The following is a 15274-nucleotide window of genomic DNA, read 5'->3' as shown; positions in this document are numbered from 1 at the left end:
TCAGTTAAAACGGAGCAGTCCCATAAATCCCAAACAGACGAAGTGACAGTTAAAACGGAGCGGTTTCCTGATACGTGAAGATCCAAAATCTACCGAATTCACCACAACCGATCAATGCGCTGTCCTCAGCAAACAGATTGAAAAAACTCCCGTAGCAGAATGAACTTCACTAAGATATAACAACTTATCATCTGACCAACGTCCAAAAACGTCATAAAATGTTTGTAGTAGAAACACCGATCGTATGGAAACAGCCTTTACCAACTTAGCATGCGCATCATTGGTTCAAACAAAATGGACATTTGAGCACACAGTAGGAACTTTTGAACAAAATATATTAGTCGATAGAGGAATGGTTACCGAACAGACTGGGTTACAAACATTACATTGCTAAGCACAAGATATTACAGGGTATCCAGTAGCATCGCTCTGATTTTTGCTCTCAGCTCACTCGGCACTTCAGTTGTTCCATGAGAAGATTGAGCGGTATCACCAGGAGGCTTCTCTGATTCGATCTTAATACCTGATGTGCTCGGGGAGGATGCTGAGCGACCTAGAGTTTGTTCACTCTGATCTCGGTCATCCTCATGCTTCCTTTTAGAACTAGAGTGATGATCCCTATGGTGTCTTCGTGACCTCCTACAATCATCATCAAAGTATTGATCATGGTCCCTATGCCGATGCTCATGCTCATCTTCTGAAGAGCTATGTCGGTGCCTTCAATGACTGGATTCCTCATCCTTGGAGTGACTCTTGTGCTTATGTTTGTGTACATCCTTACTGTGGCCTCTTGAATGCTCTGATCGGTGCCTCTTCCTTGAGGGCTTAGAGCTTTCCTCCGAATCATCTTTCTCCTCCTCCGACTCTGGGTAATGTTTCTTTCTGTACTTCCTCACCCTGTTCTGTTCATGATCAGAGTCTTTCTCCTGCTTTGCTGTGATTGAACCTTCCCGTTCAAATGGCACAGAGCTACCTTCACGTTCCTTAGTCGCAGGTTGCAGATCAGGTGCATATACATTCATATCAGCAGGAGAGGCATTGGAAGGTTCATCAGTTGGGTCAGTTACTGTAGCCAAATCGTTCATCCTGTCGCCCCCACTCTTAATAATTGCAGCAAACATCTTTGCACGCCCAAGCCTCTCAGCTTCCAGCATCTGCTCCTTTGTCATTGAAGCTTCGGAAGAGTCGGCCTTTTTGGAGGCCCCAACAGCAGCAGCTTTTGCAATAGTGTTTGCAATCCAATCATCATCAATAATTCCAGTACATTGCTTTCTTAGCTGTCCACTACTTGTAAGTGAAGTATCAGTCTCACTATTTGAAGTGTGTTTGGACGTTGCATCTCGGTCATGTAAAGATGAGAAACTTCCAATTTCCAAAGCTGGAACTACGAATCTAAGATCATTACTCCCTCGGGTGTGAACATTGTCTCTTATTTCTTTTAGGGTGCTAAGTAATTGGCAGAACCCAGTCCACGTGTAGCTGCCATTACAATAGCAGCAGCTTCATCAGCAGTGACCTTCCAAGGAGGTTCCTTCTTAGCCCCGCAAGTGACAATCTGGAACTTTCCCTTGCCTTGCTGGTCATACAGCTGTTTCTCTGATGGCTCTTCTGAACTTCTATCAGAAGCAGTGGAGTCCATACCAGTAGTTGGCAATGCCTTGCTTCTTGTTATTTCCTTGCTATGAATGCTGTCTTTGAGCTCCGACGAGCTTCTTCTGTCCTTGCGCTCTGATGAGCTTCTTCTGTCCTTAAACTCAGGACTTCTGCTGCGTGACTTGGACTGCGAAAACAATAAAAAAATGAAACAGAGTGCAGTTAAAATTTGCCATGGAATACAAGCCCAAAAGGGGCCAAAATACCCCCTAAATAAACAGTCTTGTGTAACGTTCAGTAATTGTGTTTGGAACACAGTTTTTTTTTTAATCCTGCATGAACAGAACTGTATCTTGTAACATTTTTGTGTTCCGAACTGAGCCTAAGTTTACAAGCAGCACAATCTAGTCTTCCCCAGAGCACAAAAGAGAGGCATTAACAATTAGAAACAAATCATGATCTGGGTATTCAGGTCATTCTCCACAAGAGCTCCACATAATGAGCTAAAAAGATATTTAAAAAGGGTAGTATAAATTCAAATAAGAAAACCAAATAACAAAGAGATGTACAAAAGCAAAAATTAAACAAAAGAAACTGATTCAAGTAATATACAAAATGACTGTCAGTAAATCAAGTGCATGAAGAAGATCAAGAACCTTTCCAAAATAAGAAGGAAACATTTTTAGTAGTGATTGGGAATTTCAGCAAAAAAAAGAAGGGGAAAAGGTAAATAGTGCATCAGTGATAGATAATTTCCACATATGAACTTACCTGAAGTTCAGAGATCAAGTGTAAGACATCATGTGCACTTTAGAACCAAAAAACACAGGCACTATTGGCATAATTAAGCAATCAGCATTTGGAACAACAGAATAGAAACACATCTCACATTTCAAAATTTCAAAATTTTAAGCATCCCAGAGAAAAAATAACAGCCAGTTGTTGAACAAAAGAAGCAACACTAGAAATAATGTGCATAGCAACTGTGAATTTTGGACGCAAATTTTGAGTCCTCGAAGGACATAAAGCAGCTAAGATTAGAAAAAAGTTAGTAACTGAAGCAATAAGACGATTCTTAATCAAAAAGAAAGAAGCTCGATAAATGAAGAACATACAGCCATCATTTTGTCGTTACAATATTCCTATAAATTATGTGAACATATCTAGTGGCAGAAAGCTCAATCAGGTTTAGATATGATCAATAATTGAACAATAAACAAATGAAAGGTGTGAAGACCTGACAAATATTTAGAAAAATAAAACTATCCCAGAGGAGAGGGTAAAAGCATGGAATATATGTTGCAATCTACTTTTATAGAGAGATCTAATTTCTTTTGGTTTCTACAAAATAGTAGCAGAAAAGGGGTAATGATGCATATCTTACAAGCTTAAAATATAAACAAGTGTGACTCAAGTTACCTCTTGGGTTCCCTGGAGCATCTTGAGATAATACGAGTGATATGGATTAGATGACAGAATGAATGGAAACCTCCCTGCTGTCCTGTCTTGCTCAATGAGTTTTCCTTCAAACTCCTTCCCATTCGTGATAATAAACTCCAACTATTTTCTCCATTGAGCGCTTCATGAAAGATGGCGGTTCCAGAATCATTTCTTTTATTTCAGACAAGCCTGAATTCAAGTCTTGCGGCAGTGGTTGATGCTGTAATTATGTCTTTTAACCTTTTCCCGATAAGCAGCAACAATGTTGTCCCCAGTAAGCATTGGATTCTTCTTCGTCAAAATCGGTTTACCCTTAACTCCAGTAGCTGCTGCTGCTGTCACTGCCCCATCTTTCCCTACTTTATTATCATGTACAATGAATGTAGATTTTCCATGGCCCTGCACATTAGGGGACGTGTTATTTCCCGGATCCATGCCTTTTGAACTAGCTGGAAAAGCGCCTTCATCCTCATCTCCTGAGTCATATGTGGTCCCAAGCAATGATAAAGCCCCGCTAGATGAGGCATGCTTACTTTCACTGTTAACAGCTTTGTTACCTTTATTCATGTTGACAACATCTGCACCATTTTTCAGCAGTTGAGGATGATCGACAAGGTACCAGAAGTAGCTGTGGAGATGATGATCAGGCATCAAGAATCCAAATGTTGGATTATTTCCATGCTTAGCCCTTAACACAATCTGACTGTCCCCCATGCTCACTGACAAATAGAGCTGTTCTTGCAATTATCTGATGCACCTTCTCAGAAGGAGGCTGAATTAAAAGATATTGGCAAAAAAATACCATCTCAGTAATGGTCACAGAGCACAAAAGCACAAGATTATATCTAGACAGAAGAATCATTATAAAAACTGGTATATCGTAGAACAGCCATCCCATTTCAGTGCTTATTTTGTCATATGTACCATTTGAATCATTCTAATCCCACCTGCCTATTCCTTACGTCAAGATACATTGCAAGGAAACAATGCGCATCACTAGTAGGAACTTCATCTCTCCTCCAACCATCTGAAATAAGCACTTAATCCTTAGAAAAACATATGCGCTTTGGATAATTATTGCTGAATCAACTGAAGAAGATTAATAGCAGTGTACAAAGAAATAAACTTCAATGTCCACCAACATATGCGCCTTGGATAATTATTGCTGAATCAACTGAAGAAGATTAATAGCAGGGAGGGTAGGGGTGGTTCGGTGGCAATTGCAGGTAATTTCCACCAACTTTAATGTCCAGGTTCGTTTGTCCATCCCACACAATCCAACAGAAGCTAGGGAGAATTGGATTGTGGATTGTGGCACAATCTGGCCCCAAATTGTGGATTGCAAAATCGAGCCATTTGTTTCAGCTTTTGGGTTTTGCTACCAAAATTCAAAAGCAGAAGAGGAAACAAACAGGCCCCAACTCACACAATTAACACGCAAAAAGTGTCCAGATCATGAATCACAACAACACAGTGTGTACTACCAGTGTTCCTGCTTGATTCACGACCAATCTAGTCTGATCTCCTACAAAAAAAAAATCATTTTATTGCATATCAGGCCGATGGCAATCGAAAGATCTCCAGCTTCTACAAGGCGTGATTGTTCTAAGCGTGAAGACCTACACTTGAAATGGTACAAAAGTGCATACTCGCGCTCCACTCGACCAAATACGTAAAAAGGGCAGGACAGCAGCTGATAGTTAGAGGGAGAGGAGTGCAAAATACATGAAGGGACCGCATCTCGGGTTTCCTCGTCTCCGCCGCCACCGTCGTCGATGGGGAGGTCGAGGTAACGCTCGCGATCGAGGGCCTCCGATACGCCGTCGGGGCAGGGCGCGGAGAGGAGGGCCGCGGAGTAAGAGCGGCGCGGTCGAGCGGGCACGCGGTCGAGGAGGTGGCAGACGTCGTGGCGGTCGAGGAGGAGGTCCGCCGCGCCGACGGTCGCCCAGCTGGCCCAGGGGACAAGGGAGCCGCCGGAGTTGGCGACCTCCGCCATTGGGTCGTCGTCGAACAGCAGGGCGTGCCGCCCCACGATCTCCAAATCCATGGATGAAGGTGAGGCTTGCAGGCAGTCGCCTCCGGTTCGGTCGTTTCCGCGAGGCGGCGAGCTCCTTCTAGGGTTTCGATTAGAAATACGCGGCGGAAGAGATTGGGGCCTCGGGCTTGGGCGGCGCTGCTGTGCTGCGAATCCAGGTTTACGCCTTCATCTTTTTGCACTGGACCCCCTGTAGTTTTTCGAAAATAGAGGAAACGGCCCATTTCGGTGGATTTGAGAGAAAACGGTATGCCAGCCCGGTCCAGTTCACACTTCACGCATGCTCATATGGGCTCCACGAAACGGCCCGAAACATGATGGTGGGGCCCATCAAAGGCTCCACCAGCCCTGCCTCGGGCGTGCCGGCAACACAGGTCACGTGCCCATCAGACTTGTGTGTCTATAAGACCATCTCCAACCATATTCTCTTCATTTCGTTCCCTTCCCGATTCCTTTCCCCGTTCTCATTCCTTTTATTTCCTCTCATCTCCAACAGCTTCCCCTCGAGGGGAATCGCGAAGGGAAAGGAGAGAGAATCCCATCCTGAAGGGAATGACCCTGGGAATCCCGTCGTGACGGGAACCGTGAAGGGAAACCGTTGAAGCGCTGAAGGAAACGAAAATTCCGCCGTGAAGGGATTTTGGTCCCTGAAGGGAAACTATTGAAGATGGTCTAAGGGTGGCGGTGGACAGGTTGTACCAGGCCCTATGAGTTTTAGACTCAGCAGTGAGAGGTTTAGATGTGAAAACGGTCTTGAAGGGTCATTGGGTCGGGGCTTCAAATCGAGTCAGGTTTGGAGTCAAGGTGGCTTTGCACTCACAGATGCTATACAACCTCCGAAATCCCCACGGCCCACCTAAACCCTCCGGCTCATCTCTAATTTCCCACCTTTTCACCTCACACCTCCACAGTCCACACTCCATACAAGACACCACACCCTCACGGCCCTCCCCAATCTAGATCTGTCGGTCGCCGCCACCACTACCTCCACCACCGTGAGGACCAATAGGACAGGCTGAGCGACGGCGACTGCGCCTCCCCCTCCCTTGCTCGGCTACTCCCAATCCGGGGCGAAGCTGAAGGACATGGCGGTCGTTGGGACGATGAAGGAGAAAGGGTCTGGGAAAGAGAAGAAGGTGGTTGCAGTGTCGTGCTTTATCTGCCTCGACCCTGTGGTCACCGCTAGCGGGGAGAGGTACACTCGCTAGGCTACAGTGCGTCCTTGAGTTCCATCATGAGTGCAGCCATTTTGTGGGATCGATTTTGATATCCAGAGCATGATTTGGGAGTAGGCACAAGATAACTTTGGATCAATTTGTGAACTTTTGTGTGGTTTCATTGGTTCAAGGTGGAATTTTCTTTCTTTACCCGTCGTGGGGCCCTAGCTCCCTACCGTTGACCCGACTGTCTCCCGCCTTGTCGCCTGCCTCCATCTCTCACTCTCTGTGGCTGTCAACACACTCCTCGCGCTCGGCAATGGCACGCCCGACGCATTTTCTTCCGTCGCCACGCTTAGGGGCGCCAGAGGGATGCCTAGAGTTGGGCTCACCACGCTTGGGGAAGGCCAGATCTCAGGTCCCCGCCGGGGCTAAGACTGAGAGTGGGTTTGCACCTGGTTTGGTTTTTAGGTCCGCGTCAGGTTTCATATTTTGGGTTTTTAGTTAGGTGCGTTCTTGCTCCACCTAATCCCGATCCGACCCGTTGCTACCCTTATGTGTCCATTTCCATAGATCACTAACTAAGTGCTAGTGGTTGCAATAAAAATATAAATATTGAACTTGATAATATTAAGTATAAACTCAAGTTATAAAGATATGGATGCGCTATGGGAGCGTCGCTGAATGAATACGTACGGAGTGATACCGTGGTTTGATTTTAAATGAGATTAAAAAAAGAGAAGGATATTATCAGCTAATTTCCCTCATAATTTTTTATTCATTTTTATTAGTAAAATGAGTATCATATCTGTAACCAGAAATAAGATGAGAGTGAATAGCAAAAGTAGTTAAATTATTTGAATTTTAAGAGTTTATATTATATAAGGGGAGAGTATGGGAAGAGCTGGCACAGGAACCTAACTCATGTTTTATATAGTACTAGCTGAGTGCCCGTGCGATACAACGATTTTTAAATCTATGTCCAATATTATCTATTTTATTTTTTACACAATGTTAACAAAATATATTGTTAGTGACAATAGTTAGTTTCTTAGGTTTTAAATGTACAAACATATATTTATTCTTAAAAAATAAAGCAGAATTATAGGTTAAATTTGGATCATGTCTTCATGGTATATTACTCATTATACACACTTCAGAACTTTGTTCTTCCAGAAAAGTTCAAACATGAAACAAACTTTCAGATCTTTTGAAGTATTCACACAATAGGTACAAAGTGCAAACATACTATGAAACACATAACATCAACTTCACAAAAGGATATTATGAAACACATGTTCTATAAAAAAATTACAAATTTCAACATGTGCACATCAGATCGGGCATTTCTCCTTTTGTACAAGAACATGAACTTCACACAAAAAAAAAAAGATAAAACAATCATAGCACATCTCTGTCAAAATGCCATATATCACTTGTTGCACATTCTAAAACTCCAATGAATATGAACACAATATATTCTTATGGGCATCTGTGCATTCTCATGTTTATCACACTCCGAAAGATGTGCATTATAAAATTTAACATTTCCATATCTCCTTAAAGTCTTATCATGTCAGCCTCTCTGGCATGTCTGTCTTGCTTCACTTCAATTTTTGCACATAAAAATTCAAACATGTTTCATATCCTTCAACTCATGGTTCCAACAAGCCACAATTTGAAAACATATTCTCTGTCAAAAAAGATTAAAACATGCTACAGATTCAAACAGAGTAATATTCTCTCAATCATGGTTCAAGTAAAATTTCGAAATTTAAACACACCAAAATTAATGTACAACAGCCAAAAAATGAGTCCACAATTTCATCAAATGAACACATGAACAATTTTTTTTAGTGTGATGAACAAATTTAGACAATTACATGTGCACTACAAACCAAAATGTACATGCAATTAGCTTATTCTGTTTTGATAAGACATAGAACGATAGAAAAACATATATAAGCAGTGAATTCCTTTATGTTCAATTTGAGTGGAGATTGAAAAAGTAACTAAAGAAGCTAAAACAGACTCTACGATTTCACCATTAAACTCTATGGTGTAGAAGAATAATATTGGACATTAAGCATGGAAAGTGCATAATTAAAAAGAGCATTTTTTGACAGCAAAAGTAATCAGCGCAGACATGTCACGGAGCATGATTGAGGAATATAACGAACTGAGAGATGATAAAAATGAAACGAATCCAATTAGAGATGTCTAAATGTAGTTCCAATAAAGAATGGCAGTAAAATTGCAGTGCCATTGGTTGATGCTATGATTGCCAGCTTCAAAATTCGCCCACATACAGATCAACCGATTCACTCATTCTTCTCTACTACGAGTAGTCTTTGCTGATGTTGCCCTGCCTGATCTTGTAGTTGGAGACAAGATAATTGTATCTAAAATTCAAGATTAGATAACATACATGATCGTATTTATTGAAATAGATAATATATCGTCGTATTTACAATTTTAGCATTCGTATTCAGTACCTTGTTTATCGAAAACTGACTTTCAGTACACCGTACGCCGAAAAAACACGGATACTGTCATATTCGGCACATGAGGTGTCAAATATGGCACATTCGATACTTCATATACCAAAAATCAGGTGTATTCGGCACATGCTATCATATTCGACACATGAGGTGCCAAATATGGCACATTCGACACTTCATATACCGAAAATCAGGTGTATTCGGCATATGAGGTGCCAAATATGAGTTACAGTGCCGTATTCGGCACCTCGTGTGCCGAATATGGCCTATACCGTTTGTGGGCACTTTAACACTATCATTTTATAGCGGGACCTCATGTGCTAAATACACATGATTTTTGACATTTGAGGTACCGAATATGAGCTAATACCATATGCCGAATACACCTGATTTTCGGCATATGAGGTTGTGAATATAGGTTACAGTGCTATATTTGGCACTTCTTGTGTCGAATATGGTTGCACCCGCTTTTTTTCGGCGTACGGTGTATCGAAAATCAGTTTTCGATAAATAAGATACCGAATACAGATACTAAAATTATAAATACGATAATAGATAAATTATAAATATGATAATATATTATCTATTCGATAAATATGATCATAGATATTGTTTAATTTTGAATTTTAGCCGATAGTTACGAGACTGTTGGAACCTCGAATGATGTACATGTATAGCCATGGCTCCGCCCATGCCAGCGTAGTCTTCTCTACTACGAGTAGTCTTCTCTAGCTCCATGAGCACCAGCGTGAAGATCGACCATTCATCACACAATCCAATGAAGGACATACGATCTTTGAGTAAAAATATAGAATGTAAGTCTGAAAATATTTGGCACTTTCATGCTAGACAAACACAACCGATTACACTATATTGCTACACATGCACTCTGAAATATTTGCAGATCAATCCACCAAACACAACTGGCATTTGAATCTCATTTGAACTGAGCAAGAAGAAGAGTTTAATAACAAAGAGCACAAACCTGATAACAACTGGTGACCGGGAGGGTAAAAAAATGTTGCATCCAACAGAGCATGAATCATAGAGACGGATCACCAAATAAATACCTGAAGAACTGAAAACCATTAGATAATTGTTAAGAAATTGATTGACGTAGATAACACTATTAAATACCCTACTAATATACCTATTTCTTCTTAATAAAAACCACCTAGCTCTTTTTAGGTTGGTCTAGTTTTCTTTTCCCAGTATTGCATCACTACTTTTAGAACATACATCACCACCTCCAGAATATCCATCATATGAGAATGAGAATTATTGGAAGCTCATAATAGGTCGAAGATCCATAAAAGAAGCTTAAATAGCAAATGAGAAAAATGAAAAATTGATAATTAAGAGAATTCGTACTCCAACAATGGGTGTTGGTACTCAAGATTGGATCTTTTATAATAGATTCGTTTACACTCAATACAAATAATAAATAAAGAACACTAGCTCTCTTCAAAGCATGGATAAAAATATAGAAATTCGAGATCAATAAGAATTACTTGTTGTTACCTTCAGACAAGAAAAGTTTATTGATCCTGTGCGAATGGGGATAAGGAGAGGCATGACGGTGCTCAATACTACGTTACTTCCCCGGAAACGGGGTAGTCGTTGGGACAGGAGGCCATGGGTCATCAGAGCAGAAGGATTTTTCCGGGTTTTGTTTTTAAAAAAAATTGTGTTTTTGATTTTGATAAAAAACTATTTTTAGATTTTAGCTATTAAGTTTTATAATTTTTTTCTTCTCAGCACACTGTTTTTTTAAAAAAATATTCTTAACTAGTTTTTCAATTTCTAATTCATTTTAAAAATCACTTTTTAATAAATCTATTTATTTAGTCATCTAACTTCTGGTTTCTGAAAGAGATCGGTTTTTCCTGATTGTTTGTTAGACCATCTCCAACTATATTCTCTTCATTTCGTTCCCTTCTTGATTCCCTTCCTCGTTCTCATTCCCTTTATTTCCTCTCATCTCCAACAGCTTCCCCTCGAGGAGAATCGCGAAGGGAATGGAGAGAGAATCCCGTCATAAAGGGAATGACCCTGGGAATCCCGTCGTGACGAGAACCGTGAAGGGAAACCGTTGGAGCACTGAAGGGAACGAAAATCCCGTCGTGAAGAGATTCTGGTCACTGAAAGGAAACCGTTGAAGATGGTCTTATGTGGGTAGTGGGAGAGTGACGCAGGAACCCATTTCTGCTTTACATAATAATAATACAGAGAAGATAGATGTGTTTCGAATTTTGAATTGCAACTTGCGATCCGGGCCCACCCATAATGCAGCGCACTACACGTTCACAGGCGCCGATAACGGCGTCCGTTCCCCGGCACCAGCTTCCTCGATACGCAAGCGCCAGCCCACACACTGACGCTGGGACCCACCACACCGCCGTCGCCATCACTCGCGACCGTCACAACGGTTGCGAATACTAGCTAACATGTGTGGCCGCCGCGTGACCCCCGGCTTGTGCCCCACCCGTCATTGACGCAAGGCGAAACTACCCTTTCAGATATTTCTCGACCCCCTCACCAGAAATAGGAAAGAAGCCTCTCCTTTTCCACTGCGCCTTTCCCATCCCACCCCTGCCCGCCGCCCCGTCAATCACACGCACAGGAACCGCAGCCCAAAACCCACCAATTCCCAATGGAGAACGGCGACGAAACCCTCGCCTCCCCCACCGCCGCCGCCGCCACCTCCGAGAAGACCGCGCCCAACGGCGGCGTCGCGGAGGAGGAGCAGGTCCCCGTCGCCCACGCCACCAAGTCCTACGCCGCCGTCGTCGCTGAGAACGCCGCGCCCAACGGCGGCGTCGCGGAGGAGGATGGGGTAACCGCCACCCACGCCACCAGGTCCTACGCCGCCGTCGCCGCCCACGCCGAGATCGAGGACCTCCGCGCCGCCAAGCTCCACCTGGAGGAGAAGCTCGCCGAGGCCCGCCGTGAGAACGAGGCCATCGCTGCGGAGGCGCACCGCATCGAGGGGATCTTCATGCAGGCCCGGGAGGAGGCCGACGCTGCCGAGGACGCCGCCACCTCTTCCGAGAATGAGGTCGCCTCGCTCCGCACTGAGGTCGAGCGCCTCCAGGCCGTCCTCAAGATCGAGAAGGGTGAGCACGAGTTGGACAAGCGCAGCCACCAGGAGCTCGCCAAGGAGGTAGAGGCCGTACGCCAGGAGAAGCTCAACCTCGAGGAGGAGATCAAGGCCCTGAAGGCTTCCGACGCCGCCGCCACTGCGAATGAGAGGGAGGCTGCTCTGGCTGAGGCCCCGAAGGAAGTGGAGGTCGCGTGGCAGGGGATGGCGGTGGCCGCGGCTGCTGGTGCCGCCGCCACGGCTGCCGTCGTGCTGATCTATCTCCGCCTTAAGAGGTAATCTGGTGCTCGGTTGCGCAGGAAGTTTTCGTGGTGATGCTGCTAATACTGAACGGGGAGTAATATGACTTCTATGAGTAGTTGCTTAATAGCCTACAGAAACATAGCGATCTGGAGACTGGTTACGTTTGATCGCTGTTTTCTTTTACTAGTATCATTCTCAGCGCTTTTGGTGGTGACACAACAATGTTTGGACACATCGGATGATGTGCAACTGAGGAATGCTGTACGGTTGGTTATCTTCTCGTTTTATGTTGCTGCGACGGTTTGTCGTCTGCTGATGAGTGCACTTTCTTATACTTGAAATTGCTTGATGGTTTGGAGATGATGTTCTTTTTAGAATCTGTTGATGAAACGAGCTCAATTGTTGACGTGTGTTGCAATTGATCAGCTAGCTCTTTGGGCATTTTGCACTGCTTGATGCTTGGAGGTTGTACTAGTGGGTTCTGCTCATAATTCTAGTATCTGTTCTGTCAAATGACTTGAGTTTCTCTGCGTAGCTACAATTTGGTGATTTAGATCAAGGGCCATGGTGCGTGTAGTTTTTTGCCATTTTGCATAAGCAATGTATATGCCTTTTATGTTTTTTTGCAAGTGCAAGCTGACAGCTAATATAATTTCTGGAATAATTAAGTGATTTTTGGGAAATGTGGGGTTCCCTTCCAGAAATATTTTAGTCACTGCTTTTTGTGATTTTGCATTGCTCTTGTGTAGACTCAGTAATTTATTGATATTAGTTTTATTCTTCTCTTTGTGAGCAACGTGTTTGTCAAGAGCTGTTCTCATTGTGTTAATGGCTACAGATGGTTATGTCTTTGTTGGGGTCATAATTGTCATGCCATTTTGTAATTGTGTGGTGGTTTCTTTTGTTGCGCTCTGTCTATCACATTTTATGCTTGAGACATGGTGCTGGTTGTGGCGATCTGGTAATCTTGGCAGTTTATACTTGGGTTTCTGATATGAGACGCATGCTATGGTATGTTTTGCATCATGGATTAACAAGGGCATATTATAAGGTTTAGGTTAGAGTCGAGTTATGCGCACAGTCTTGTGAATGTTATGAAGCTTTAACAGAAATGAGCTGTAGAAACTTGGATCCATTTCTTGTTGCTACTATTTGGCCATTTCTGAGGAGAATTTAGAGTACCTGTCAGGTTTATCATCTTATCCATACTGCATGACCATTTCTGGCCACCATCGAGTTAGTTTTACTGTACTTAACCATTGAGAACCAGAGGAGGGTTAGATTCTTATTGATTCTTGCTGTGGCTAGAAGCGACGTGCTCACAAGGATTCATTAACATACTTCTGATTCATATTTGTAAGTGTCAATGAGGTGGTATAAGAACATATGGTAGAAGTAGAATTAAGCTTAAAGAATGTGATGAACCACCCGAGGCTTGCAACAGTATTGCGTGTCCAATCATATCTGTTCATATGGCCTATATTGTTGAGTGATAGTTTTACATCTATGCCTGGTTTCTACTTTGGACGTTGTTTTGAACTCTGATCCCTAGTTTTGATGGATCTTGTATTGCCGGAATAGTGATCTTGAGTGCCCATGACGGCCACCATTTATTGAGTCTAATGGTCGGGTCACTCGGACAGATCTCTATGTGCCAAGAAGCTTGAGATCCCTTACTATGAATTATCCGTACCATCGATGAGGGCTGTTTGCGTAGCTAGGGATTGAATCCAAATCTTCGGATTGCCAGAGAAATTAGATCATTCTCCCTCACAATCTGAAGGGATTGGTCCTAAACTCCTAATCCTCTTATCCAAATAAGCCACTCAATTTCACAACGTTTATCATAGCCACCATGGCCACAAACTACAGGAGCGCAAATTGTAGAACTGCATGCCCCGGAATGTTGTGAGCTTGGCTCCGATTAAATTTCTTCATTTGTAGTGACATGCCCTGGAATGTTGTGGTCTTTCTCCATTTTATGTTAACACGATCCACTATTGGTGCATCTCTCGCTCCTGTGGATTCATTCACTGCGTAATTTCTGAGAAGTACTTAAGTTTTAAATCAAATGAAGGTAGACCCTAGTCTTATCTCTCGTGGTCTTTGTGAGTAGGGTGTGTGATTCTTGTAGTTCAGTCGTTAACTAACACTACTGCTAATATATAAAAAAGATAACACTACTGCTCTTGCTAATCTAACTAAGCACCTAAGCCAAGCCAGGCACAAACACTGACTCACTGACATCTCGGCCCCAGAATCCCCTTCTGCTCCTCTTCCAGAAAAAAAAACCCATCTGAGCATTTCTAGCCGGCTGGTCGTGGCGCTCGCTATAGCAAATATAGCGATAGGAGGAAAAACCACCTTCAGTGGGCTCATCGTCAGACGGTGATGGTTTGACTTCACAGCGGAGTGAAGTCAGTCTGTTGTGAGCCGTTAGATTACGAATGTGCTAGATAAGATCTAGTGCTACAATATAGTATTTCATAAACATTAAATTAGCATAGTATTTTTATGACGGGGAGGAGTTCGGTGAAGCAAATTTTATAAAACTCTATCTGAAAACACTTCTCCTCTATGATAATATATATATATATTTCTTATCTATTTTTCAGTTTAACTATTGAATCAGATAATAGATAGTATAGATAAGATCTCATGAGTATAAAATTTGCTTCCGGAACTCAGCGGCAGTGATTTCTCTGACTTCCGGAGCTCCTAACGAGAATCTAAATAGGCCTCTTCTTTCATAATGGCAGCATCATTTCTCTAAGGATAATACATATAATAAGCTATCCTTCAAACTTGATTTAGACATTTTAGTTGTCCATTCCTTGCAAAGGTTGGCATTTATATGCCCATTTCATCCAATCTTTTGTTAGAAGTGCAGAAAGCAGCCTAGATTAAGAGGTCACAGCTGGTCCATCTCATGGAATAATCTTGGAAGGGTTGCCCCAAGTGATTTGGTTTTAAAGGACTCTGAAGTGTCAGGGAAGCATGCTCGGATAAACTGTAATGCAAAAGTCAGGAACTATTTATGTATCTATTGTGCCTTTGACTCGATGCTACTTGCCTGTTTGAATAAGTTTCGGCTGGACCGGAACCGGAGGCCTCCAGCCAATCCAGAGTAACTATTATTCACTCGTGGGCCAATCTCGTGAGTCGCGGCAGAAGCCTTCCGCCACATCGAGCCGCACGGTGGCGC

The 15274-nt window shown here is 42.9% G+C and overlaps 1 protein-coding gene, 1 non-coding gene and 1 pseudogene across 2 annotated transcripts; 1 reads left to right on the top strand and 2 right to left on the bottom strand.

Moving 5' to 3' along the window:
• Positions 1-312: 312 nt before the first annotated feature.
• LOC133908550 (uncharacterized) lies at positions 313-5214 on the bottom strand (annotated as a pseudogene).
• On the bottom strand, positions 2328-2391 carry LOC133910375 (small nucleolar RNA snoR101). Its single transcript, XR_009908542.1, has one exon. It is a non-coding gene; the product is annotated as a small nucleolar RNA snoR101 (small nucleolar RNA).
• A 6074-nt stretch (positions 5215-11288) lies between the features above and the next one.
• LOC133908549 (uncharacterized) lies at positions 11289-12379 on the top strand. Its single transcript, XM_062350622.1, has one exon. The coding sequence runs from the start codon at positions 11380-11382 to the stop codon at positions 12103-12105; it is 726 nt and encodes a 241-aa protein (XP_062206606.1). The 5' UTR covers positions 11289-11379; the 3' UTR covers positions 12106-12379.
• Positions 12380-15274: the final 2895 nt, after the last annotated feature.

The sequence above is a fragment of the Phragmites australis genome, chromosome 2 (genome assembly GCF_958298935.1).
Source record: "Phragmites australis chromosome 2, lpPhrAust1.1, whole genome shotgun sequence".
NCBI classification, from domain to species: domain Eukaryota; kingdom Viridiplantae; phylum Streptophyta; class Magnoliopsida; order Poales; family Poaceae; genus Phragmites; species Phragmites australis.
This window is presented reverse-complemented; position numbering and strand designations above follow the sequence as displayed.